This window comes from Buteo buteo, chromosome 32, assembly GCF_964188355.1.
Source record: "Buteo buteo chromosome 32, bButBut1.hap1.1, whole genome shotgun sequence".
NCBI classification, from domain to species: Eukaryota; Metazoa; Chordata; class Aves; order Accipitriformes; family Accipitridae; genus Buteo; species Buteo buteo.
Genome location: NC_134202.1, coordinates 1,188,300 through 1,212,671, shown reverse-complemented (window position 1 = coordinate 1,212,671; position 24,372 = coordinate 1,188,300). Strand labels below are relative to the sequence as shown.

At 59.1% G+C, this 24,372-nt stretch overlaps 3 protein-coding genes across 6 annotated transcripts; 1 reads left to right on the top strand and 2 right to left on the bottom strand.

Moving 5' to 3' along the window:
• Nucleotides 1–7,549, bottom strand: LOC142026327 (class I histocompatibility antigen, F10 alpha chain-like). 4 transcript variants are annotated; one of them, XM_075019311.1, is made up of 8 exons: nt 7,425–7,549; nt 2,443–2,706; nt 1,412–1,687; nt 1,062–1,334; nt 878–976; nt 695–727; nt 435–560; nt 1–256 (listed from the first exon to the last, which is right to left on the bottom strand). In XM_075019311.1, exons 2-8 carry the CDS (start codon nt 2,633–2,635, stop codon nt 243–245), a joined length of 1,014 nt encoding a protein of 337 aa, XP_074875412.1. In that variant the 5' UTR covers nt 2,636–2,706; nt 7,425–7,549; the 3' UTR covers nt 1–242. The 4 variants fall into 4 exon arrangements, with proteins under 4 accessions (XP_074875412.1, XP_074875409.1, XP_074875410.1 ...); XM_075019308.1 differs by lacking the exon at nt 7,425–7,549 and adding an exon at nt 3,310–3,505; XM_075019309.1 differs by lacking the exon at nt 7,425–7,549 and adding an exon at nt 3,310–3,505 and having other exon boundaries at nt 435–491.
• Nucleotides 7,550–8,387: 838 nt separating this feature from the next.
• FLOT1 (flotillin 1) lies at nt 8,388–15,719 on the top strand. Its single transcript, XM_075019300.1, has 12 exons — nt 8,388–8,549; nt 8,657–8,732; nt 9,059–9,149; nt 9,640–9,783; nt 10,158–10,277; nt 10,920–11,015; nt 11,496–11,648; nt 12,169–12,350; nt 12,976–13,021; nt 13,198–13,335; nt 14,961–15,125; nt 15,241–15,719. Exons 1-12 carry the CDS (start codon nt 8,507–8,509, stop codon nt 15,271–15,273), a joined length of 1,287 nt encoding a protein of 428 aa, XP_074875401.1. The 5' UTR covers nt 8,388–8,506; the 3' UTR covers nt 15,274–15,719.
• A 374-nt stretch (nt 15,720–16,093) lies between these two features.
• On the bottom strand, nt 16,094–23,651 carry LOC142026320 (tubulin beta chain). Its single transcript, XM_075019299.1, has 4 exons — nt 23,447–23,651; nt 20,174–20,282; nt 19,820–19,930; nt 16,094–18,542 (listed from the first exon to the last, which is right to left on the bottom strand). Exons 1-4 carry the CDS (start codon nt 23,501–23,503, stop codon nt 17,485–17,487), a joined length of 1,335 nt encoding a protein of 444 aa, XP_074875400.1. The 5' UTR covers nt 23,504–23,651; the 3' UTR covers nt 16,094–17,484.
• Between the last annotated feature and the right edge of the window lie 721 nt (nt 23,652–24,372).

Below are 24,372 nucleotides of genomic sequence, written 5' to 3'. Positions count from 1 at the left end.
AGAAGAAATCAGTTGCAACCTCAAAATTAAAGAACATTGGTAATAACTGTAGCTCTCCAAGTATCAGAAAATAGGATGTTCACCCACCCAGAAGAGCCACCACCACAGCCAGGGGTGGGCAAGCGCAGCGTGACAAGCTCTCTCTGCAGGCAGCTCTCAGCCTCCTCCAGCACCTCTCTGCGTCCAGCCGGCGATAGAGCAGGGGACCGAATCCAACCACATGCTGGCCCCTCGTGGAGCAGTTAGACGGTGAGCCCTGAAGGGACGAGAGGAAGAGACAGTGTCACCCAGGGCAACCTGTCTGTCCCCAACCTGCTGCTCTGGGGGTCTCGGTGTCCCCCTCCTACAGCCCAGTGTTGCTCCAGCTGCAAGTCCCCCAGTGGAGCACAAAGAGCTGGGGTGCCCCGTCCATCCCCCCTGGTCCCACGCCATACCTTTGGCTGAGCTGTCAGCCCCGCCGTCCGTGCCTGTGAGGGAGAAACAGCCGTGAGCTGCCGGGATGGAGCAGGATGGAGCCGTGAGCACCAGAGAGGAGACACGATCTCTTCCATATGTCCCCACTACGGGGATTTAAAGTGTGGCAGCACTGGGAGGACAGGGGATCGGGAAATGCCAGCAGAAGCTAGAAACCCGAACCGCAAGAACACCCCAGCACTGGGCAACAGCTGGATCCAGACCTGCTGCCGGTACTCACCTGATGGCGGATCACAACCCTTCTTCTTCCTCCCTGCAGAGAGAAAGAGGCATCAGCATCCCCCACAGCCGCCAAGCTCAGAAGCTCCCCAGAGCACAGCAGCTCAGGCCCGCAGCCCCTCCCGGCCCCCCAGCCCCTGCCTTCCTCCCGCACCCCTCTGCCTCGCCGGCCCCATCACTTTACCTGATTTGTATTTCCAGAAGGCGAATCCGGCGATGACAACAGTAAGTAGGATGGCAAAAGCCACCGCCAGGATGATGGTGAACAGGTTGGACTCCGTCTCTGGGGGAGAGCAGGACCGTGAGGAGGGGAAGGGGAACCACCCCAGCCCACCACCGCTCCACGTGCCCAAGGTCTCCGGGCTCACCCCACGCGAAGAGGCCGGGCTCGGGCAGGCTGGCGTGCTCCACGCGGCACCGGTACTTGTCCTTCTCCTCTGGAAGGGCCTCGATGGAGGCCCAGGTGTAGTAGGTGCCATCGCTGTTGGGCGCGATGCCGCCCCGCTCGGTCTCCTGGTCCCTGACCTCGCCGTCCTTCAGCCAGCTGACGCCGATGGGCCGCGGGTAGAAGCCGTAAGCGCGGCAGTACAAGGTCAGGATCCCGCGGGCCTCCTTCCCTGACACTCGGACCATGGGGGGCTCTGGGGAGGGGGTGGCGGTGAGAGCCGGCACACGCACCCACAGCAGCCTGTCCCCAGGGTCCCCGTCTCGCCCTCACCTTTCCTCTCCAGCACGGCCTGCCCGTAGCTCACGTATTTCCTCAGCCACTCGATGCAGGTGTTCTTCAGGTAGTGCTTCCGCCGTGCAGCTTCACTCCCGTCCTTCTCCCACCTCCTCTTGGTGATTTGCGCCACCGCATCTGCTGCAGTGAATGTCATCGTGTCCAAGTCGAAGGCGATGAAATCCCTCCCATCGTAGGCGTCCTGCAGATACCCCCTGGTGCTGCCGTCCTCCAGGATGTCACAGCCGTGCATGTGCTGCAGCGTGTGAGCCCCTGAAACACGACCAGGGAAATGGGGCTGAGGGGCTGCTGCAGCCCTGGGCCTTCAGTGGGGCACGGACCCCCCGCCACAAACCTGCATGACCCTTGGGGGGGATCAGGTACCAGCACGAGAGCTGCCCACCGTCCTGCCCAGGGCCCACAGCACTCGGGGTGTCACGTAAAGCCATGACGCAGACCCCCTGCACCCAGGACGTGGCTGGGCTGGCACCCAGCCCCACGGCACCCCGGGACAGCACCGGGCTGGGCCGGGTCCCAAATGCTGGGGCCGGGGATGATAAGGAGATGGGATGGGGTGGGGGAAGCCCCTCTGGCTCTGGGATGGGGGCCTCAGCACCATGGGGAGGGCAAGGGCCTGGGACACTGGGGGTGGGAGCCCCTCTGGTTCTGGGGGTCTCGACTGCCGTGGGGATGGTGAGGCGCTGGGACGTGGCGGCCGCTCCTGGGCTGGGGTCCTGGGCACTGTGTGTGTGTGGTGGGGCGATGCGCTGGGCTGGGGTGGCCAGAAGCCCCCCCTGGATCCAGGACAGGGGATCCCAAGCACTGTGGGGCTGGGACAGGGCAGCCGGGACCCCCTCGGGCTGGGGGACAGGGCGGCTGGGAGCCCTCTGACAGTGACACCAGGCAGGGAAGGGCCGGCACAACACGGGGCAGTAGCGTGGGGCACGGCAGGATCTTGGAGCAGGAGGGGGAAGGAACCATCCTGTCCCACGGAGCCCCAGCCCAGCCCCATAGAGCCCCACACTCACTCCCGCTCTGGTTGTAGCGGTCCCGCAGTGTGTCCAGGTTGATGCGGTAAACCTGCTGATTCCTCTGTCCGATTTGGGTCTCACCATCCCAGTGCTGCTGATCCAGGTTGTCCACCATCCAGTCTGCCCGGGGCACCGTCCTCCCTGTCTCGCTGTCGTAGCGTGAGATGAGGTTCCCATCCACGTACCCCATGGATACAAACTGGGGGACTCCCGGGCTTGGCTCTGACACTGCCACATGGAAGTAGCGCAGGGAGTGCAATTCTGTGGGGACACAGGGAGTGGTTAGAGGTGGGGGGCAGTGGGGCTGGGGGCAGACAGGGGTGAGGGGTCCCAGGGGTGGACACTGAGGCTGGGTGGGGGTCCAAGGGGAGCAGACTGGGGTGATGCGGGGGGGACAGCTTCAGGGGGGGATGTGGTTGGTGGATGAGTGAGTTATGTGTGGGAGGGGGGTCCTGGTTCCTGGGAAGGAGAGCCCAGCAGGGTACTGGTATCAAGGAAAGGGGGGTCCCAGAGGTGTCCAAGGGGTGGGGTACCTGGGATGCCCGGGAAGGGGGGGCCAGGGAGGTCCCAGAGTTCAAGAAAGCAGATCTAAGGGAGGGTCCAAGGGAGCAGGAAGGTCTGAGGCAGGGTGGGGGAGGTGTCCTGGTTCTCAGAAAAGGGGGATCCGGGGGGGGCCCCGGGAAGAAGGAACTGGAGGTGTGGGGGAGTGTTCCCAGGGGGTCCCTGTGACTGGGGAGGGGGACTGGGGTGGTAGGAAAGGGAGGGGTTGAAGGGGTCCCAGTGCCCAGGAAGGTTCCTGGTGCCAAGAGGACGGTCTAGGGGGATCCCAGTGCCCAGGGCTCCCGCATCCCCAGCTGTGCTCACCGCTCACCGCCCCGCTGAGGAGCCCCAGCAGCAGCCCCAGCTCCAGTCCCAGCCCTCGGCCCAGCCCCATCACGCTGCTCCGCTCCGACCCCACAACTGCTCCGACCCCACAACTGCGTGGACTCCCAAACCCCGCAACGACTCAAGCCCCGCCCCAGTGGCACCGCTACCTCCCTCCTTCCACCCTCCCTCCAACGTCAGCCTAGAGCCACCTCGGACGTCTCTGGGTGCCAGGCGGATTGCATTCCCGCAGACTGGGATAAAGCAAAAGAGCTGGAGGAAGGCGGAGGCTGGGGGCGGGAACACAGGGGACCCATGGGACCCCCCCCCCCCAGGAGCCCATCAATCCCCGGGACCCCCAGACCCCACCCGCGGGACCCCCCCACCCAGAGTCACCCAGTGTCCCCTGTTCCCACTGTCCCTCACACCAGTGAACCCTGTACGGGTATTAGAGACTGAAAGAGTTAATGTCTCAAATATTGTGGCGGGGCAAGTTCTGCCTAACAAAGAACTCTGAATGAACTCTGCCTAACAAGGAGCCACAGGTGAAGAGAAGCCGTTCAGCACCGGACATCAGCAACAGGAGGGGGAGAGCGTGCCGGAGGGTGCGCAGCTCCCTGTTCTGATAACGCTGCTTTGGATAGGCTGGGCAGGGCAGCTCACCGTGCATGGCGAAAGATCACATCTGCAGGGATGGGGAGGTTGCTCCCCAAACGACCCCCAAGCCCAAAGGCTCACAAACTGATCAGGGCATCTAATTAGCCTAAGGAGTTCGAGTGCACTCCCAAAGGAGGGGCAAAGATGGTAAAAGCACATGAATTGAAGCCCCGTGTGCACAAGCCCGCCGGAACTGGACCCCTTGGCCGACTGGACCCCTCAGCCGGCTGAACCAATGCTGGATCCAGGGCCGGTGATATCGTTCTCTTTCTTTTTCCTTTTCTCTCCTTATTCCCTAAACTGATGTATATGGTTACCACGGGTTACAGAGATAGTTCCATGCCTATTCCTGTTGCAAGAAACCACGCCACCTACTGTTATGCCTCCCAAGTGCAGTTTGCTTCTGTCATGAATAAAATCTTTAACTGATTGTTTGGTGTCGTTTCACCTTAATTTAGCCCAATGGAATTCCGAATTCAGCATGACTCCCTGGTCTGTCCAGTCCGGGTCATGACATTTTTGGCGTAGCCAGCAGGATTTCCTTGGTGTTGCTAACGCAATCAGTGGGACTAGGTCCTTACTGTGACCCCTCTCTGAGAGGACTCATACACAAGGGGAGATGGTACTCAGAGAACTTAATCTGATTTTGTTGCGGTCTCCCTGTGAGGTCCGTGTGTAGAGGTAGTCCCCAGCGGACTACTAAAAACATCTGATCCTTGTAATTGTGTCCCCATTATGCTCCCCCCTGGGAGATCTGACCATAGACCTACTTCTCTCCTGGAGAGATTAGAAGGTTACCATGCCCAACTCTTCCCCCTTGGCATAACATTGGTTTGTGTGGTTTTAGGAGCCATTCTTGTGGCAGCACCATGGAACAAACATGTGACCCGACAAGCAGAAGGAAAGATGATAAAATCCTTTCAAGATTTAGCGACGGTTTTGCAGGAGCATTTGGAAAATGAGACAAGAAGTGTCTCTGATCAACTTGCCGCTGAGCGAGTGACTAACCAGAGGTTACATACTGCTCTGATGGAGGCTTTGGAGTGGAAAAGGGTATTAAGGGAGCAATTAGATGAAATTTGCTCCCAGATTGTTGTAGAGAATGTGGATGAAGACTCTGATGGGGAAAAAGAATCAAAATCATATCCTTTTGAAGACCTAGGACAGATAAGGGAAATGTTTCCTCTTCGGATGGGGGAAGTCACAATGCAGTCTTTGATTTAAGGCCGAGACTGTGGATGGTGGCCAAGGAGGAGCCCAACAAGTTACCACCCACATTGTCTATTATTCCCCCACTGATCTGGCTAAAATTCAGGAAAAATATTCCCAGGGACCCCAAGAAATGGAAACTGAGTGTATGTGGAGAATATCCCTTGCTGGGGATGACCACATCCTGCTAAGTGAGGATAAGGCAAGGGGATATTGGGGGTCTGGGAGTTTTCCTAATTACAGATGACAATAGAAAGCTGTGGTCCCTGACCCAAAGAGTAGCATATTGGGCATGTGGATTGGATCCTATGGAGAGGGGAGACCCTTTTTCAATTAAAACACCTACAGTGGGTCACATTTTGGAGTGTACAAAAAACTGCCTGTCTCCAGTGGATGCACAATCGATTCCTGATTCCACAACAGTCATCTCCCATGCAATACACGACAGACCCTGAAAGCTTGCATCCTCTTATAAGGAGACTGCCTGATGCCTTGAAATTGTATACAGTACAACTACAAGATCGCTTGAGAGCATCCCGAAGAAGGGGAGGCCCCCCAGAGATGACATGGGGAGAAATAACACAGGAAGTGATTAATTACGGGAGACGGATGGGATTCACCACTTAGGGAGAGACAAAATCTAAAGCAGACTTCAGGATGGTGGAAGAGAATGGAGAAATAGAACCTAAGCCCCTGTACGATTCTCGACTCCCACCTCTGACGAGGTTGACACAGCCTCCTGACAATAAAAGACATACACTGTGGACAGAGGGTATCTCAAAGGGAATCATCCCCAGGGAGGTGATGGACCGGTTGCCCACTCCCAACCTGGAAGGCCTGGTGAAAGGGTGGGACAAAATAAAAGGGGCCCTATCTCCCTCAGACTTTAAAGACCTAGCCATAGCTCTCCAATCCATGTGGGCAACTGCCCCACATCAGCTTTTCAAACCCGGACTAATATTTGCTGAAAGAGCTGGAGCAACAGCATATGTATTACTGCAAGGAGACAACACTCCCATTTTCCTCCCTTACCACAGGTTGGCTCGTCGTGCTTTGTCATCTTGTACGACAAGCATGTGCCCTGAATACATTTCCGCAAGATCAACATGCAAATACTTGGATTTCATTAGCCTCTACTGTAACTAACTCATCTGCCTTTTTTATTACGGGAAGATTAACAGCTGCAGATCTTTTGACAATGACCTTCATTGGCATGCCAATCCCAGTAGCTGTATTACAGAATTATGCTATGCTAAGTGATTTTGGTATTAGCGTTCCTCATTGCTACTTTTTCTGAGTAGGTAGTGGTCACATATCAACAAACATTACAAAACTGATTGGCAGTGGACCATCTCCTCCTTTGACACCATGAACACTGCTTCGATTTCAAAGGCATGTGTTTCTTCAACATAACTGATGAATCAGCCAGCATAGAGGATGACATTCAGCATCTCCAGGACTTAATGCATCAAACAAAACAATCTACCGGTGGTGCCTGGTGGGCTGAGTGGTTTAATTCCCTGACAGGATGGGTGGGCACGTGATTCAAAGCATTATTGTAGAGATACATTTATTGTTTTTTCTGTATGTGTTTGTTGTGTGCCTTTAAATTACTTGGTGCTACACCCCACAAGCGCAAATGGACACGTCCAGCTTTGCCAGCCCCAGTGGAAGTGGTCTCTTGAGCAAGGGGGTGGAACACGGGAAACACAGAGGTCATCTGTGAACATCAACCAGTTTTCTTGGGCCCTCTGCTTATTATACAAGAAAAAGCTACAAGGTAAAGATGGCTTCAAAGCCCTGCGCAAGAGAACTTGACCAAGAGTGACTTTGCCTGTACAAGTGGGTTTGCTGTGAGAAAACACCAAGCCAAACTGGGGATTTTAGCTAGTGTGTACTTCTGCTACCTTCTTTCTGATACCCAGGTATGAACTAGAAGAAAAGAAAAACACAAGCAAATCTATTTTGGTAACACCCTTCCCTTCACGATCTTATCCCACAGGATTCTTCCAAGCAGATCTCTGAAGAAGTCAAAGTGCTCTCCTGAAGTCCAGGGTTGCGACCTTGCTTTTCACCCTCTTCGCCCTCAGGATCCTGAGCTCGCCACCTAATGGTCACTGTAGCCCAGGTCACCTTTAACCCTCACATCCCCAACAAGCATGAGCTCCAGCCACCCCCCACCCAGGGACAAAATCGCCACCTCTTTCTGCCGTGACTGACCCCCAAGTTCTGCCAGGAGCAAGACCAACCTGGTGGAGAGCCACAGCGTGAGGAAAGTGGCGGGGGGCACCGGGTCCGCTCGCATTTCTGGAGACGCAGACAAACAGCACCCAGCCGCAGACCGTGTTTCAAAGCGCCGAGTCACCCCGAAGCTCTGATGCGACCCCAGAGGGAACTGCAGATGTGGGTGAAACAGCATTAAAACGCAGCTGGTTTTGCTAACAATATATTTGGTGGAAACAGGAACTGTGCCCGTGGGTGTAAAGTGCCCCCAAGCCCCCTACAGTAACATTCCACCCTCTCCCCCGCCCCAGCCCCAGGGAGGTCTCTGCAAGTGTTTGTGCACGGCCCCAAGAGACCCTACAATAACACTAACACACCCCCCAGCACCAGAGAGGTCTCTGCAAGTGTTTGTGCACGGCCCCAAGAGACCCTACAATAACACTAACACACCCCCCAGCACCAGAGAGGTCTCTGCAAGTGTTTGTGCACGGCCCCAAGAGACCCTACAATAACACTAACACTAACACACCCCCCCAGCACCAGAGAGGTCTCTGCAAGTGTTTGTGCACGGCCCCAAGAGACCCTACAATAACAATAACACTAACACACCCCCCCCAGCACCAGAGAGGGCTCTGCAAGTGTTTGTGCACGGCCCCAAGAGACCCTACAATAACACTAACACACCCCCCAGCACCAGAGAGGGCTCTGCAAGTGTTTGTGCACGGCCCCAGGAAACCCTACAATAACATTCTCCTCCCCCAGTGCCGTTTACCCCCCACCCCGACTCACCGGCCCACCCCACTCCCAACCCGTCCGGCCACAACATGGCGTCCCTCCCTCCCTCCTCACAGAGCCGTAGACCACCCTTCCCGCCTTTGGCGGCGCGGCCAATAGAGAGGCGAGCAACTCGTGACGTCCCGGGTCGCCGGGCAGAACGGGGAGAAAGGGAGGGAAGTCGGCTCTGCCGCAGAGGCTGTCGGGATCGTGGAGGCTCCGCGGTGGGTGGGGCCGCGCCTCAGCGGGAGGACCGGAGCGGCTGAGGCGACGGGGGGGGGGGTGCCGGCTCCCCCGGTCTCATTTCGGGGTCTCCCCGCAGATCCCCGCCGAGATGTTCTTCACGTGTGGCCCCAACGAGGCCATGGTGGTGTCGGGTGAGTCGCCGTCGCCCCCCCCCCCCCCCCCCCCAGACTCCTGGGTGTCGCCTCCCCCTCCCTGCCCCGGGATTCCTGGGTCGCCATTTACTTCTATGTCCCCACAGGTTTCTGCCGCAGCCCCCCCGTCATGGTGGCTGGGGGGAGGGTGCTGGTGGTGCCGTGTCTGCAGCAGATCCAGCGGTGAGGGGACACGTTGGGGCGGGGGGGGGCACAGGAGGGGGGGATGGGGTGACACGAAGGGGGGGTGACACAGGAGCTGGGGGGGGCACAGGAGGGAGGGTGGGGGGTGACACAGGAGGGGGGGATGGGGTGACAAGGGGGGTGACACAGGAGCTGGGGGGGGCACAGGAGGGAGGGTGGGGGGTGACACAGGAGGGGGGGATGTGGTGACAAGGGGGGTGACACAGGAACTGGGGGGGGGGGGGGCCACAGGAGGGGGGATGTGGTGACATGGGAGGGAATATGGGGGACACAGGGTGGCAGTGGGGTGACCCGTCCTCCCCCAGGATCTCCCTGAACACCCTGACCCTCAACGTGCGCAGTGAGAAGGTGTACACCCGCCACGGCGTCCCTATCTCCGTCACCGGCATCGCTCAGGTAACCCCCCCCCGTCCCCCCCATGTTCCCGTCCCCCGTGTCCCTACAGCTGCCACCACCCCTCCTCAGGAGGGACCGGTGCTGCCCCTTTTAAGTGGTGCTGGGGCGGGCCCCACCCAGTGCTGTTGGGGGGAGGGGGTGTCCCTTAAAATGGCCCTGCCATGGGGAATCCCCCTCCCCAACACTCTCTGGGAGGGGGCAGCATCCCCTTCAAAGGGTCCTGTAGTGGTGGGCACCCCCCCCCCGACCCCCTGCAAGGGGGGGGGGGGGGCAGCACTGTCTTAAAAGGGCACTGTCATCCCATCCCCTGCTTTGATAAGGAGCAGCAGTATTTTAAAAGGGCCTCATCATGGTGGGCTTATAGCTCTTAAAGGGGTCATGCTGCAGCGGTGGGACCCCCTGCCCTCAGGGCGTGTGCAAGCATGCCAGGGGTGTGTGTGAGCGTGCAAGGCGCTCGTGCAAGGCTGGCTGTTCTCCTGGCCGGGTTCAGGTGAAGATCCAGGGGCAGAACAAGGAGATGCTGGCAGCCGCCTGCCAGATGTTCCTGGGCAAGTCGGAGAGCGAGATCGCCCAGATCGCCCTAGAGACTCTCGAGGGCCACCAGCGCGCCATCATGGCCCACATGACTGTGGAGGTGAGGGGGGGGGAGGCCCAGCTACACCCCTTGGGGGCCAACCTTGCTGCTGGGGGCCAGCCATGTTCCTTTTACAAAGCCCCGCCCTCCCCGTGGAAGCCCCGCCCTGATGCCCCACCCCCTGGTGGGTGCCCCACCCCCCAAAGCCCCACCCCCAGGTGGAAGCCCCACCCCTAGGCATGCTGGCAGAAGCCCCTTAGGCTGTGAAGCCACACCCTTCATGGAGGCCACACCCTCTCTTCTTGAGGCCACTCCCCTGGTGGGAGCACTACCCCTTGACCCAAACCCTACCCTGGTGGTCCCACCCCCTTGGGAGGCCATGCCCCCATGCCCCCACCCACCCTAAGCCCCACCCCTTGGTGTCCCACCCCCAGGAGATCTACAAGGACCGGCAGAAGTTCTCAGAACAGGTTTTCAAAGTGGCCTCATCCGACCTCGTCAACATGGGGATCAGCGTGGTCAGCTACACCCTGAAGGACATCCACGATGACCAGGTGGCACCGGGGGGGGGACACGAGGGGGAACACAAGGGGACACGGTGGGGACAAGGGTGTCAACATGGTTACGTACCCGCTAAAGGACATCCGTGACAACCAGGTGGCACCAAGCAGGACACAGTGGGCATGTGGGTATCAGCGTGGTCAGCTACATCCTGAAAGATGTCTACAATGGTCAAGTGGCACCAGGGACATGGCAGGCACGACATAGGCATTGGTGGGGTCAGTGGGGCTGGGGACATGGAGGTACAGGGAGCTGTGGGGATGGGGACAGTGACCTAGAGATGGAGACAGTGACCCAGGGATGGGGGTCACAGAAAAAGGGACGTGGGGACAGAGAAAGGAGACAGAGAGCTGGAAACAGTGGGACAGGGACAGAGAAGTGGTGTTGTGGGGACAGGGATATGGGGGTGGGGACATCAGGTGAAGGATGGGGACAGGGACACTGTTCCTGGGTAGGAATAGGGTCACCAGGGTGGGTGCAGGGACTGGGGACATCCAGACAGACATGGGGACACCATACAGGAATGGGGCTGTCTCCAGTGTCCCCAGGGCCACCAGCGCTTGCTGGGGCATAGATGGCCAGGGTTGGGGACAGACAAGGAGTGTGACAGTGTCCCCATGTCCCCTTGTCCCCAGGACTACCTGCACTCGCTGGGGAAGGGCCGCACGGCACAGGTCCAGCGCGATGCCCGTGTGGGGGAGGCCGAGGCCAAGCGGGACGCCGGCATCCGTGTGAGTCTGTCACCTCTATCACCCTCGAGTCCCCCTGGGCCCCCTCCCTGTGTCCTGTATGTGCCCACGTCCCCCCCATTTCCTCACTGAGGTCTGTAGATCCCCCCTCAATGTGCCAGTGCCGTCTCCCCCCTGCACCCCTGATGTCACCAGATTGTTCCTAAATGTCTCCGTGTCCCCCTTCAATGTCCCTGGGCTCCCCGGTCTCCTCCTGACCCCCCCTAACGCCCTGTGTCCTAATGGGCCCCCTCTCAATGTCCCCATGCCTATGGTTTCCCAGTATCTCCCCTGTCCCCTGGTGTCCCCATGTCCCCCAATGTCCCCCCACCTCTCTAGTCCCATGGTGTCACCATGTCCCAGCCCCCAGCATCCCCTGCTGTCCCTGCAGTGTCCCCATGCCCACCAATCTCTTACTGTCCCCACATCCTTCTGTATTCCTCCTTGTCCATGTGTGCCCCAGCATCTCCCATGTCCCCACAGGAGGCACGGGCGCGCCAGGAGCAGGTCTCTGCGCAGCTGCTGAGTGAGACGGCGATGGCGCAGGCCCAGCGTGACTTCCAGGTGCAGCAGGCGCTCTGCGATGCCGCTGTCAATGCCCGCAAGGCCCAGGCCGACCTGGCCTACCAGTTGCAGGTACATCAGAACACCTGGGTGTCCCCCCAGGTGCCTGGGTGTCCCCTGTCCTGACATGCCTGGGTCTCCTCCCTGGGATGTTTGGGACCCCCACATGCCTGGGTCCCTACTTGACATGGTCTGGGACACTTGAGTCCCCTCTCCAGGGCACCTGGGTCCCCCCCATGCAGCCCCACAGTGCCTGAGTCCCTCCCCCAGATGCCTGGGTCCTCCCTAAACACCTGTATCCTGCAGATCCCGGGGTCCCCCATAAACACTTGGGTTCCCCCTTAAGACCTAGGTCTCCTGGGATGCTTAGGTGTCCCCCCAAGGCACCCGAGGCCCCCCCAGGTGCCTGGGTCCCCCCATGACACTCAGATCCCCTGGACACCTGGGTCTCTGCAGCACCTTGGTTCCCCCCGCCTCCCCGAAACACCTGGGTCCCTTGGGGTGCTTGAATTCTCCCAACTGCCTGGGTCCCCCCGCACTCTTTCCACCCGCCTGGGTGCCGTCACGGGGCTGAGGGGTGCCGCGGGCGCAGGTGGCGAGGACGAAGCAGCAGATCGAGGAGCAGCGGGCGCAGGTGCTGGTGGTGGAGCGGGCGCAGCAGGCGCAGCTGCAGGAGCACGAGATCGGCCGCCGTGAGCGCGAGCTGGAGGCCACCGTCCGCAAACCCGCCGAGGCCGAGCGCTACCGCCTCGAGCGCCTGGCCGAGGCCCAGCGGTGAGCCCCGCCCCTTCCCCAGCGAGCCCCGCCCCCAGCCGGTGGGTCCCACTACCTCGGGTGAAGCCATGCCCCTTTAAAGAGGAGCCCCGCCCCAGTCTTCCAAGCCACACCCTCATCTTGGTGGGTCCCCCCACCATGGGCGAAGCCGTTTCCCCTTTAAGGGAAGCTAGGCCCCTTTAAAGGGGCACTGGGCCCCATCACTCTGAACTCATGCTTTTCTTTAAGGGAGGTTTGAAGGCAGCCCCGCCCCCTTCCAGTAAGCCACACCCCCATTTTGGTGGGCCCTACCCCATGGAAGTCATGGCCGATTTAAGAGAAGACTGCCCCTTTAAAAGAGAGCCCTGCCCCCTCGTAGGCCACACCCCTATGAAGCAGGCTTCTCCTATGGCTATGCCCCTTTTAAGAGAAGGCATGTCTCTTTGAAGGGAGGCCACGCCCCCTCTAGGAGAACCACGCCCCCTTCTACCAGGCCACAGCCCCCTGACCAAACCCCCTGGGTATCACCTGGGCCACACCCTCAATGGGAGGCCACACCCCTCTAAGCCCCACCTTATGGGAAGACTGCCCTGCCCCTCCCATCTCGAAGCTCCACCCCTTTTTTTCAAGCCCCACCCCTCCACAGGTCGCAGATGATGATGCAGGCGGAGGCTGAGGCTGAAGCCATGAAGGTGAGTCTGGGGGGGCGGAACCAGGTGCCTGGGCGGGGCTGGGGTGTGACCGGGGACCCAGACATCTGGGAGGGGCCAGGGCGGGGTGTGACGGGGGACCCAGGTGTCTGGGTGGGGCCGGGGCGGGGCCATGACAGGGGCCCCAGGTGTCTGGCTAACCCCGGCGTGCCGCGCAGGTGACGGGGGCGGCGCGGGCGGCGGCGGTGGCCGCCCGGGCGCGGGCGGAGGCGGCGCAGACGGCGGCGAAGGCCGAGGCGTTCGCTCAGTACCAGGAGGCCGCCGTCGTCGACATGGTGCTGCAGCGGCTCCCCCAGGTATTTTGGGGTGTCCCTGCCATGGGTTTGGGGTACCCCCCATGGAGTAGAGGTGGGCGGGGGTGTCCTGGGGGAAATTTGGGGATGTCCGGGGGGGTTTTGGGGTCCCTATAGGGTCTCAAGGGGGTATTTTGGTGTCCCCCCATGGAGTAGGAGTGGTTTGGGGGTGTCCTGGGGGGATCTGGGGTCCCTATAGGGTCTCAAGGGGCTATTTTGGGGTCCCCCATAGATATGGGGTACCCCCCCGTGGACTTGGAGGGTGGTTTGAGGGTGTTCTGGGGGGATTTGGGCTCCCCATGGGGTATTTTGGGGTCCCCCCCATGGATTTGAGGTGGTTTGGGGGTGTCCTGGGGGGATTTGGGGTCCCCATGGGGTATTTTGGGGTGTCCCTCCCATGGTTTAGGGGTCCCCCCATGGACTAGGGGTGGTTTGGGGGTGTCCTAGGGGGTATTTTGGGGTCCCTAGGGGGTATTTTGGGGTCCCATGGGGTATTTTGGGGTGCCCCCCATAGATTTGGGGTACCCCCCATTGGATTTGGGGTGGTTTGTGGGTTGTCAGGGGGGATCTGGGGGTCCCCGGGGGTATTTTGGGGTCCCAGGAGGTGTTTTGGGGTGCCCCTATGGGGTGGGGGCAGTCTAGGAGGGGCAGAGGGAGGAATTGGGGGGGGTTAAGGGGTGGGTTTGGGGTGAAAGACATTTTGGGACAGCTGAGCACGGAGAGGATTTGGGGGGGCCAGAGGCAGGTTTTGGGGTCAGATCTTGGGATTTTGGGGTGCTGTGGGCAGATTTTGGGGTGAGATCTTGGAACTTTGGGGTGCCATGGGCAGATTTTGGGGTGACACATGGGGATTTTGGAACAGGCAGTGATGGAAGAGGGTATTTTGGGGTGCTGCGGGCATATTTTGGGGTGAGATCTGGGGATTTTGGGGTGAGATCTGGGGATTTTGGAGTGCCAACAGAGTATTTTGGGGTGAAACATGGTGATTTTGGAACAGACGGCGATGGGGAGAGGGATTTTGGGGTGCCACAGGCAGATTTTTGGGTTAAACGTGGCCATTTTGGAGCAGGCAGTGACATAAGAGGGGGATTTTGGGGTGCCACAGGCAGATTTTGGGGTGAGATCGGGGGGATTTTGGGATGTGATCTGGGAACTTGGGGGCACCGAGAATATTTTGGGGTGAAACGTGATTTTGGATAAGGCGACAATGGAAGGGAAGGGTTTGGGGGTGCCACAGGCAGATTTTGGGGTGCCAAGAGAGTATTTTGGGGTGAAATGTGGTGATTTTGGAGCACTCAGCGATGGAAGAGGGGCATTTTGGGGTGCCGCAGGCAGATTTGGGGGTGATATCTGGGGATTTTGCGGTGCCGACAGAGTATTTTGGGGTGAAATGTGATTTTGGAACAGGCGCTAATGGGGAGGGGGATTTGGGGGTGCTGCAGGCAGATTTGGGGGTGAGATCTGGGGATTTTGGGGTGTGATCTGGGGGTGCTGAGAAATAATTTTGGGGTGAAACATGGCAATTTTGGAACAGGCGGCAACGGGGAGGGGGATTTCGGGGTGCCACGGGCAGATTTTGGGGCGAGATCTGTGTATTTTGGGGACAAAAGCCGCTGTTTTGGGGGCAGGTGGCAGAGGCGGTAGCGCAGCCGCTGCTGGGGACACGGCGCGTGACGTTGGTGGCCGGTGGCTCCGGGGACATCGGGGTGTCGCGGTTACCGGGGGAGATCCTGGACGTCGTCACCCGCCTGCCCGCCACCGTCGAGGCCCTCACGGGCGTCAGCGTCACCCAGGTGGGCAGGATGCCTGGGTCCTTTGGGGGAGGGGGGCTGTCACACCTGGGTCCCCTGGGCATGGGGACGCCACGACATCTGGGCCCGCTCCTCAGTCTCCCGTCTGTCCCCACAGGCCGCCCAGAAGAAGTCCGAGTGCCAGGCCTGAGCTGGTGCCACCGCGTCCCCAAAGTGTCACCACCCCCCCTGGAGCCCCCATCTCGCCTAAGTGCCACCACCTCCCAGCGATACCGTGTCCCCAAAGTGCCACCGCGCCACCCTACCTGCAAGGTGTCGCCACCCCCTGGAGCCCCTGTCCCCACGGTGTCACCATCTCCTGGAACCTCCTCGCCAAAGTGCCACCAGCTCCCAGCGATGCTGTGTCCCCAAAGTGCCACTACCCCACAGTGCCGCCATGTCCCCAAAGTGCCACCATTCCGCTGCACTAGTGTCCTCCCATGGTGCCACCACCCCGAGATGCCACCACCCCACAGTGCTAATGTGTCCCCAAAGTGCCACCAACCCCCAGTGCCATCCCCCCCTACCCCCTCAGCGGCTGGTGTGTCCCCAGGGTGGAGGACATGTCCCCACATCATTAAAGCTGCTGCGTCTGCACTGGCCAGACCTGGGTCCCTCAGGGGTCAGCGGGTGTGGGGACCCCCAGAAGGGACACGGGTGTCCCCAGAAGGGACAGTGGTGGGACCTCATGGTAGGGGGACCCAGAGGGGATATGGGGACAGAGTGACACCAGCTGGAAGACTTGTGGGGGGAGTGTCACCAAAGGTGACGTGGGTACTATGGCAGACCCCAGAGGGGACACAGGGGGTGGGGGACAGGGGACTCCCACTCCCCCCACCCCCGAGGGACCCTAAAGGGGACAGAAAGGACCTGGGGGGGCAGGCAGGGCCGACAGAGGACACCCAAGGACATGGGGACCTTAAAGAGGACACAGTCACCCCACACCCCCCCCACGGGGACATCTAGAGGTGGGGGGGGAACGCAAGTGGGACACAGACCACCACCCCCACCCCCCCCCGGGGACCCGGAGGAGACCCCAAGGATGTGGGGATCCACATGGGACCCCCTACTTGGACCTGAAGGCCCCCCCCCAAGTGACATGGGAACAGGAAGGGGACAAGGGACACGGTGGTGGCTTTACATCCCGGGTTTATTCCTCGCCCGGGGGCGGCTTTTCAATATGAAAAAAAAAAAAAAAAAAAAAGGAAAATTAAAAAAAAAAAAAAAAGCGCTTAAAAAGGGGAAAAACGAACCAAAATATTATGGAGTTGGGGGGGGAGGGGACAGGAGAGCCCCCGGCCGGGGACATGGGTGACAGGGCCACCCAAGAGCCCCCTGCAGCTGGAGTGGTGGGTTTGGGTGGAAAAGGCGGCGAATTGGGTGCCTGGGGGCTGCAATAATTTAGTGGTGATGTCACCCCCAGCAGTGGGGGACGTGGAGGGTGACCCGGAGGGGAGGGTGGCTCTGCAAGGACAGGGGCCTTCTGGTGACGGTGACAACGGAGAGGGGGTGGGAACAAAGATGGTGGTGAAGGACAGGGACGCTCCGGTGACAATGATGAAGGACGGGGGCTGTGTGAGGACAAGGACTCTCTAGTGACGATGAGGATGGTGAAGGACAAGGGCTCTTCAGTGACCATGATGAAGGACAGGGACTCTCTGGTGATGATGACGAAGGACTCTAGTGACCATGATGAAGGACTGGGACTCTGGTGACGATGACGAAGGACTCTAGTGACCATGATGAAGGACTGGGACTCTCTGGTGACAATGATGTCGGTGAAGACCAAGGGCTCTCCAAGGATGATGACAAAGGCTGAGGGCTCTCTGAGGATGACGATGACGAAGGCCAAGGGCTCTCCAGTGACAACGGCTTTGATGACAACCATGATGAAGGCCAAGAGCTTTTCGGTGACAATCACAAAAGATGAGGGCTTTCTGTTGACAACGGCAAAGGACAACAGCTCTCTGAGGATGATGACGAAGGCCAAGAGCTCTCCAAGGACCACAGTGAAGGACAAGGGCTCTCTGAAGACGGTGACGAAGGCCGAGGGCTCTCCAACGATGATGACGATGGCCAAGTGCTTTCCAGTGACAACAGGGAAGACCAAGGGCTCTCCGAGGCCACCAACAAAGGCAGAGGACAATGATGAAGATGAAAGGCTCCCCGAGGACACTGATGAAGGCTGAGGACGATGATGAAGGACAAGGACTCTCCAAGGACGATGACGCTGAAGGCCGAGGGCTCTCCGAGGACAACGGTGAAGGACGAGGGCTCTCCGAGGACAACGGTGAAGGACGAGGGCTCTCCGAGGATGACGATGACAGCAAAGGCCGAGGGGCTCTCCTAGGACGACCAGCCTTCAGGCCTCCTCTTCGGCCTCTTCACCGAAATCCTCCTCCTCCTCAGCGGTGGCATCCTGGTACTGCTGGTACTCCGAGACAAGGTCGTTCATGTTGCTCTCTGCTTCGGTGAACTCCATCTCGTCCATCCCCTCGCCCGTGTACCAGTGGAGGAAGGCCTTGCGCCGGAACATGGCCGTGAACTGCTCCGAGATACGCTTGAAGAGCTCCTGGATGGCCGTGCTGTTGCCGATGAAGGTGACGGCCATCTTGAGACCACGCGGTGGTATGTCACAGACGGCCGTCTTCACGTTGTTGGGGATCCACTCGACGAAGTAAGAGCTGTTCTTGTTCTGAACGTTGAGCATCTGCTCGTCCACCTCCTTCATGGACATGCGACCTCGGAAGACGGCAGCCACCGTGAGGTAACGGCCGTGACGGGGATCGCAGGCGGCCATCATGTTTTTGGCGTCGAAGACCTGCTGGGTGAGCTCAGGGACGGTGAGGGCGCGGTACTGCTGGCTGCCGCGCGACGTCAAAGGGGCGAAGCCGGGCATGAAGAAGTGGAGACGCGGGAAGGGCACCATGTTGACGGCCAACTTGCGGAGATCAGCATTGAGTTGACCGGGGAAACGGAGGCAGGTGGTGACGCCGCTCATGGTGGCCGAAACGAGGTGGTTGAGGTCACCGTAGGTGGGAGTGGTCAGCTTCAGGGTGCGGAAGCAGATGTCATACAGGGCTTCGTTGTCGATGCAGTAGGTCTCATCCGTGTTCTCCACCAGCTGGTGGACAGACAGGGTGGCGTTGTAGGGTTCCACCACTGTGTCTGACACCTTGGGGGACGGGACGACGCTGAAGGTGTTCATGATGCGATCGGGGTATTCCTCGCGGATTTTGGAGATCAGGAGGGTCCCCATGCCGGAGCCGGTGCCACCACCCAGCGAATGGGTCAGCTGGAAGCCCTGCAGGCAGTCGCAGCTCTCCGCTTCCTTCCTCACCACATCCAGGACCGAGTCCACCAGTTCGGCCCCTTCCGTGTAGTGACCCTTGGCCCAGTTGTTGCCCGCGCCGCTCTGGCCTGGGGTAGGAACATGGTGGGGACGTCATGGAGGAGCTCCCAGAGAGAAACCGAGGTCTTTGGGGACTTTGGTTGCTCAGTTTGGAGGCCTTCAGGCCGACCTTGAGGACTTTGGGGCTCTCCATCCCACCTTTGGGGACCTTCAAGTCAACCTTCATCACCTTGGGGACCTGGATCCCACCCTTGTGGACCTCCCTGGGGATGTCCATCCAACCCCTGGGGACCCTGCACTCCTTGGGGACATCCACTACCCTCCATGGTGACTTCCAGTCCACCCTTGAGGACCTCCATCACCCTCCTTGGGGACCTTCAGCCCGTGCATGGGGACTTTATGCTCCTTGGGGACAATCATAGCTGTCTTTGAAGACATCTAGCAAATCCGTGGGGACACTAAGGGCCTCGGGGACCTTCACTGCTCTTGCCTATCTCCAGCTCACCCTTGAGCTCCTTGGGGACCTCCATCCCATCCTCAAGAGCCTTGAGCACCTCCATCGCCCTTGCTGGGTGTCTCTACCGGACCCTTGGGAGCCCCAAGAACCGTGGGGACCTCTATCATCCTCCTTTGAGATCCCCAGCCCATTCCTGAAGACCTTGGGGACCTCCATCACTCTCCCTTCATCTCCATGCCAACCTTGGGCACCCTGAGCACCTCAGGGACCTCTCTCCAACCCCTGGGGACCTCCAGTCCACACTTGAGGTCCTTGGGGACCACCATCACTCTTCTTGGGGACCTCCAGCTGGCCCTTAGAAACCCTAAGCTCCTTGGGGACCTCTTAGTATCCTTCTTGGGGACCTCCAGACCACCCTGGTGTACCTTGAGCTCCTCATGGACCTCCACCATCCTCCTTGGTTATCGCCATGCCACCCATGGGTACCCTGAGCTCCTGCGAGATGCCCATCTCCTAGGGGACTCTCATTCCCCTGATTTGGGGACCCCAGTAACCCTCCCAGTAGAGCTCTGGGGACACAGGGATAGACACTGGTCACCAAGAAGGGGACAATAAGGACCTGCCACCCCACTGTGACAAGCACCTGAACGCCACCAAGGAGGGATGTGTCATTCCACTGGGAAGGGCACCCATGGGCCACCACGGTGGGGATCCGCCACCCCACCCCATGGTGATCATCACCCAAAGGTGGCCACCACTGGAAGCTTCATAGCCACCAAATGAAGGCAACTGCCACTCTGCCACAATGGGCACCCCAAAGTCACCTAGGAGGACATGGCAGGGGGACAAGGGGGACCCCATGGGACACAGGGTGACACGGGGACTCACCGAAAACGAAGTTGTCCGGCCGGAAGATCTGCCCGAAGGGTCCCGAGCGCACCGAGTCCATGGTGCCTGGCTCCAGGTCCACCAAGATGGCCCTTGGCACGTACTTACCCCCTGGGAACACCGCCGTGTCACCGAGGGGGGTGATGGTGACAACCCCGCGTCACCCCTCCACCCCCAAAACCCCCAGAAACCACCCCAAAACCCGAGGAGGTGGAAGGAGGGTGGGGGGAGGGGAACGGGTGAGCTGAGCACGTCAGGTCTCAGGCAGAGAGGGATGAGGGGGTGGGGCGGGGGATGATGGGGACAGAGGGGTGACACCGGCGGGGGGTGACGGGGGGCAGGGCGACACCGTACCGGTGGCCTCGTTGTAGTAGACGCTGATGCGGTCGAGCTGGAGGTCGCTGTCGCCATGGTAAGTGCCGGTGGGGTCGATGCCGTGTTCGTCGCTGATCACCTCCCAGAACTGGGGACAGAGGGCGGGGTCAGAAAGGCTCCGCCCCCACCCACCCACCCCACCCCCGCCAATGCCTGGGTCCCTTCAGGCGGGGAGGGTGGGAGGTCTGGGTCCTCCCCTGGGGCTTCAGGGTGGGTGGGGCCAGTCTTGGGGTGGGAGGAGTCTGTATAGAGGGTGGAGCTTGATCTAGGAGTGTGCCTAAAGGGGCGGAGCCGGTAGGAGGAGGGGAAGCCTCATTGGAAGAACCAACGCTGGGGGCTGAGCCTTGAGAGGGCGTGGAATCTTATTGGAGGAGGCAGCCCAGGGGGTGGGGACTGCAAAAGGGGGTGTGGCCTCACTGGAGGAGGCCACGCCTAGAGGAAGACCAACCCTGGGGGCGGAGCCAATGCCAGCCGCACCAACCCTGGGGGCGGGACCTGTCCAAGGGGGAGGAGCCAAGCTCAGAGGGCTGGGTCTATTCTCAAGGGGTGGGGCCCGCCTCCAAAGGGGCAGAGCCTCACCACCCGCAGGGGCGTGGCCAAACATGGGCGTTAACCCCCCCCCAAAAAAACGGGCAGGCGGGAACCGGAAACAGCATTTGAAATGCGGAGGTGCTTCCAAAAATGTTTAATTTCAGAAACACCCCAAATTTGCCTTTTGCCCCCCAAAAATACCCACTCCTTCCCTCCAAAAAAGATACATCTCCAAATTTTCATTTTCCCTCCTCAAAATCTGCCCATGGGGGTGGGGCGGCTGGGAACAAAGGGTGGGGGAGGGGCAGGCACCCAGGGGACCCCGACACCTCCCCAAGGTCATGGGGGGGGGGAGGGGGGGACAGGGCCACACCCTGCGGGTGAAAACATGCCAAAAAGCCTCAATTTGGGGCCGAAGGTGGAGAAATGGGATAAAAATGCCGGTTTGGGTTAAAAACTATCATTCTGGAGACTGAAAATCTGCATTTATGGGCGTTTAAACACTGCAGGGCTTAGTGAGCTAAAATTACAATTTTTGGTCAAAAATGCTGGTTTGGGGCAGAAAAGGAGCATTTTGTAGCTAAAATTTTAATAATGGGATGAAAAAGTCCGGAGGGGGGGGAAGAACCAATTCTGGGGCTGAAAAGTTCGGTTTACAGCTAGAAAAATGCTTCTTGGGAACAAAAAGGTTTTAATTCAGTGCTGTAAACAAAAAAAAAGTAATTCTGGAACGGGGAACACCTATTTTGGGGCTAAAAATTGCAATTGTGTGGTTGAAAACACCATTCTGGAGCAGAAAAATGCTTTTTAGGGTCAAAAAGCATCACTTCAGATGTTTCAGAGAACAAAGATCCTATCCTGGGGCGGAAAACCTCCATTTTGAGGGCTGAAAACTCGGTTTGGCAACACAAAGATCCTATTCTGGGGCCAAAAACGTCCACTTTAGGACAAAAACTGACATTTGGAATGGGAAAGCCTAATTTCAGTGTCAAAAAAAAAAAAAATTTTGGTGCTGAAAAAAATGTTAAAGGGTGGAAAAATTCTATTGTGAAGCAGAAAAAAAATTATTCCGCCATGGAAAAAAGCATATTCCGAGGCCTAAATCATCCATTTTGGGGCGGAATGCACCATTTTGCATCAAAAAAAACTCCACTTGGGAGTAAAAAAACCCTCAATTTTGGAGCAACACTCCTTAATCTGGGGCAGAAAAAATGCATTTGGGAGCACAAAGATCCTATTCTTTAGCTGAGGACCTCCATTTTGGGGCTGGATACCTCCATTTTGGGGGCTGGAATCCCCTATTTTAGCTGCGTAAAACTCCACTTTCGACTGAAAAAAATCCTTTGGGGGCTAAAAAGCTCCTTTTCGGTCCTCAAAAGCCCATTTGGGGGCAAAAATAAATCTGTTTGGGGACTGGAAAATGCCATGTCAGAGAACAAAGATCTTACTCTGAGGCTGAAAACCTCCATTTTGGGGCTGGAAAAAGCTTTTGCGGGGTGAAAGCCTCATTTTAGCATTAAAAAAATCCATTTTGGGGACAAAACCAATCATTTGGGGGCTAAAAACCTTTATTTCAGGACCGGAATCTCTTTTGGGGGGCAGAAATGGCCATTTTAGGGCTAAAACCTCCATTTCAGCGAACAAAGCTTATTCCGAGGCCGAAAAACCTCCATCTTGGGGCCGGACACTCCGATTTTGAGGCTAAAACTCTCCATTTAGGAGCTGAAAACCCTCTATTTTGGGTCCCACACCGCCATTTTAGAGCTGGAAAAGAAAATCTCTGTTGTGGGACAAAAGGATCTCACTTGGGGGGTGAAAAACTCCCCACTTTGGAGCCAAAAGAGCCTCTTGAGAGGCGGCACGCCCCTATTTGGGGGCTCAAAAACCTTGATTTTGGCCTTGGAAAACCTTTCTTTTGGGGCAGAAACCCCCCGTTTCGGGGCCGAAATGCTGTGGGCGGCACGCCCCGATTTGGGGGCAGTAATCTTTATTCTGGCGCATAAAATTCTCATTTTAGAGTGAAAAGCACATATACTATGGCCAGAATACCTGATTAGGAGGGTGCAAACCCGTTTTATAGGGGCTAAAACCCGCCATTCTGGGGCCAAGCAAGCTGCAAGGGGCGGGATGCCACGATTTTGAGGTAAAACCAGCACAATTTCGGCTTCTAAAACAACGCTTGGGGAAGGGGTGCGTGAAAACCCCTATTTGGGGGCTAAATCCCCCAATTCGAGGGCTTTAACCTCCCGCTTTAGGGCGGAAAATTCCCTAATCCCGGCAAAAATAGGGATTTGGGGGCCGAATATCGCGAAGGGGGAATTCAGGGGGGCGGGAAAATAACATTTTTCTAGTAAAGTGTTATTTGGTGGCTGAAAAGGCGCATTCGGGGGCGGCTGCCCTCAGGCGCGGCGGGAAACCGCCATTTTGGGGCCGCGTGAGAAGAAAGGGGGGGAGGGGCGGAGCGCCCCCATTTTGAGGCCGGAAACCTCCATTTTGGGGCCGAACCGCTTCGCTTTGAGGCCGAACCCCTCTATTTCGAGGGCTTTTCATTTCAGGCCCTCGGCGGGTGGGAAAGGAACGATTTTAGGCTGAAATCGCCTCGATTCGGGTCCGCCTTTGTCTGCGCGCGGGGAGGGGCTTCTTAAAAGGGGCCGCGCCGCAAGGGAAGAATGGGAGGGGGGGCAGCCCCGTCCGACCCGACGCTGCCCGCTCGCTGTTCACCTTAGCCCCGATCTGGTTGCCGCACTGGCCCGCCTGGATGTGGACGATCTCCCTCATGGTGGCGGCGTGGGTCGGGCTGGGCGCGGTGACGGAGAGGTGGGCCCCACCCGGTCTCGATGGGCGATTCGCTGGCGCGGCCCCTTTAAGGCGGGAGCGCTATTGCGAGCGCGGCGGCGGCGACAATGGCGGCTCCCGCGGCCCCGCGGCGCCTCATATAGACAAAGCGGCGGCGGCCGGCCCCGCGCTCCCATTGGACGGCACCGCCCGCTCACCGCGCCCCCATTGGACGGCGAGAGCGGGAGGCCCCTCCCCAATCCCGCTGTTTGCACCGCCCTCCTTTAGCGGCGTCGCTCTGCCATCACTCTGTGGCTGGAAGGCGGGCGCGCTGCGCGCCGAGCTCTATGATAGCTCCGCCCACAGCCGCGCTGCAACTCTGGGAAGACCGTCCGGCCCCTCTCTATGCTCCGCGCTGGAAGGACGTGCGCGGCTACCAATGGGAGCGGCCCTTGGGCGGTGACGCGTGGCGGTGACGGCCAATAGAACCGGGAGGGCGGGGCAGGGGGACGGTGGCGCGGGAGGGGCGGGCGTTGGGGCCCTGGTGAAGCGGTTTGGGGGCTCCGCGGGGCAGGTTTGGGGGGGGCGAGGAGCAGTTTGGGGGGTTTCTGGGGCAGTTTGGGGACCTGGGGGGCGGTTTGGGGTGGGTCCCCGGGGCAGTTCGGGGCTTTCGGGGGTAATTTGGGGGTCCCCGGGGCAGTTTGGGGCTCCCTAGGGCAGTACAGGCCTGGGGAGGGCGATTTGGGGGGGACAGTTAGAAAGCAGGGGGGCATTAGGAGCCGGGGGGCAGTTGGAGAATTGGGGAGGTAGTTGGGGGGTCCTTTGGATCCAGGGGGGCAGTTGGGGGGATCGGTGGTGACCAAGGGGCACTT

What these genes read in the sequence shown, in the direction of transcription:
- LOC142026327 (XM_075019308.1), bottom strand. Translation starts at nt 3,379, where the DNA reads ATGGGGCTGGGCCGAGGGCTGGGACTGGAGCTGGGGCTGCTGCTGGGG. An exon ending in GGCCGTGCTGGAGAGGAAAG is followed by an intron (nt 1,335 to 1,411) that starts GTGAGGGCGAGA and finishes CCCCCTCCCCAG; the next exon opens with AGCCCCCCATGGTCCGAGTG. An exon ending in CTTCTGGAAATACAAATCAG is followed by an intron (nt 728 to 877) that starts GTAAAGTGATGG and finishes TTCTCTCTGCAG; the next exon opens with GGAGGAAGAAGAAGGGTTGT.
- FLOT1 (XM_075019300.1), top strand. Translation starts at nt 8,507, where the DNA reads ATGTTCTTCACGTGTGGCCCCAACGAGGCCATGGTGGTGTCGG. An exon ending in CGAGGCCATGGTGGTGTCGG is followed by an intron (nt 8,550 to 8,656) that starts GTGAGTCGCCGT and finishes ATGTCCCCACAG; the next exon opens with GTTTCTGCCGCAGCCCCCCC. An exon ending in AGCGGGACGCCGGCATCCGT is followed by an intron (nt 11,016 to 11,495) that starts GTGAGTCTGTCA and finishes ATGTCCCCACAG; the next exon opens with GAGGCACGGGCGCGCCAGGA.
- LOC142026320 (XM_075019299.1), bottom strand. Translation starts at nt 23,503, where the DNA reads ATGAGGGAGATCGTCCACATCCAGGCGGGCCAGTGCGGCAACCAGATC. An exon ending in GCAACCAGATCGGGGCTAAG is followed by an intron (nt 20,283 to 23,446) that starts GTGAACAGCGAG and finishes CTCTGTCCCCAG; the next exon opens with TTCTGGGAGGTGATCAGCGA. An exon ending in CTACTACAACGAGGCCACCG is followed by an intron (nt 19,931 to 20,173) that starts GTACGGTGTCGC and finishes CGGTGTTCCCAG; the next exon opens with GGGGTAAGTACGTGCCAAGG.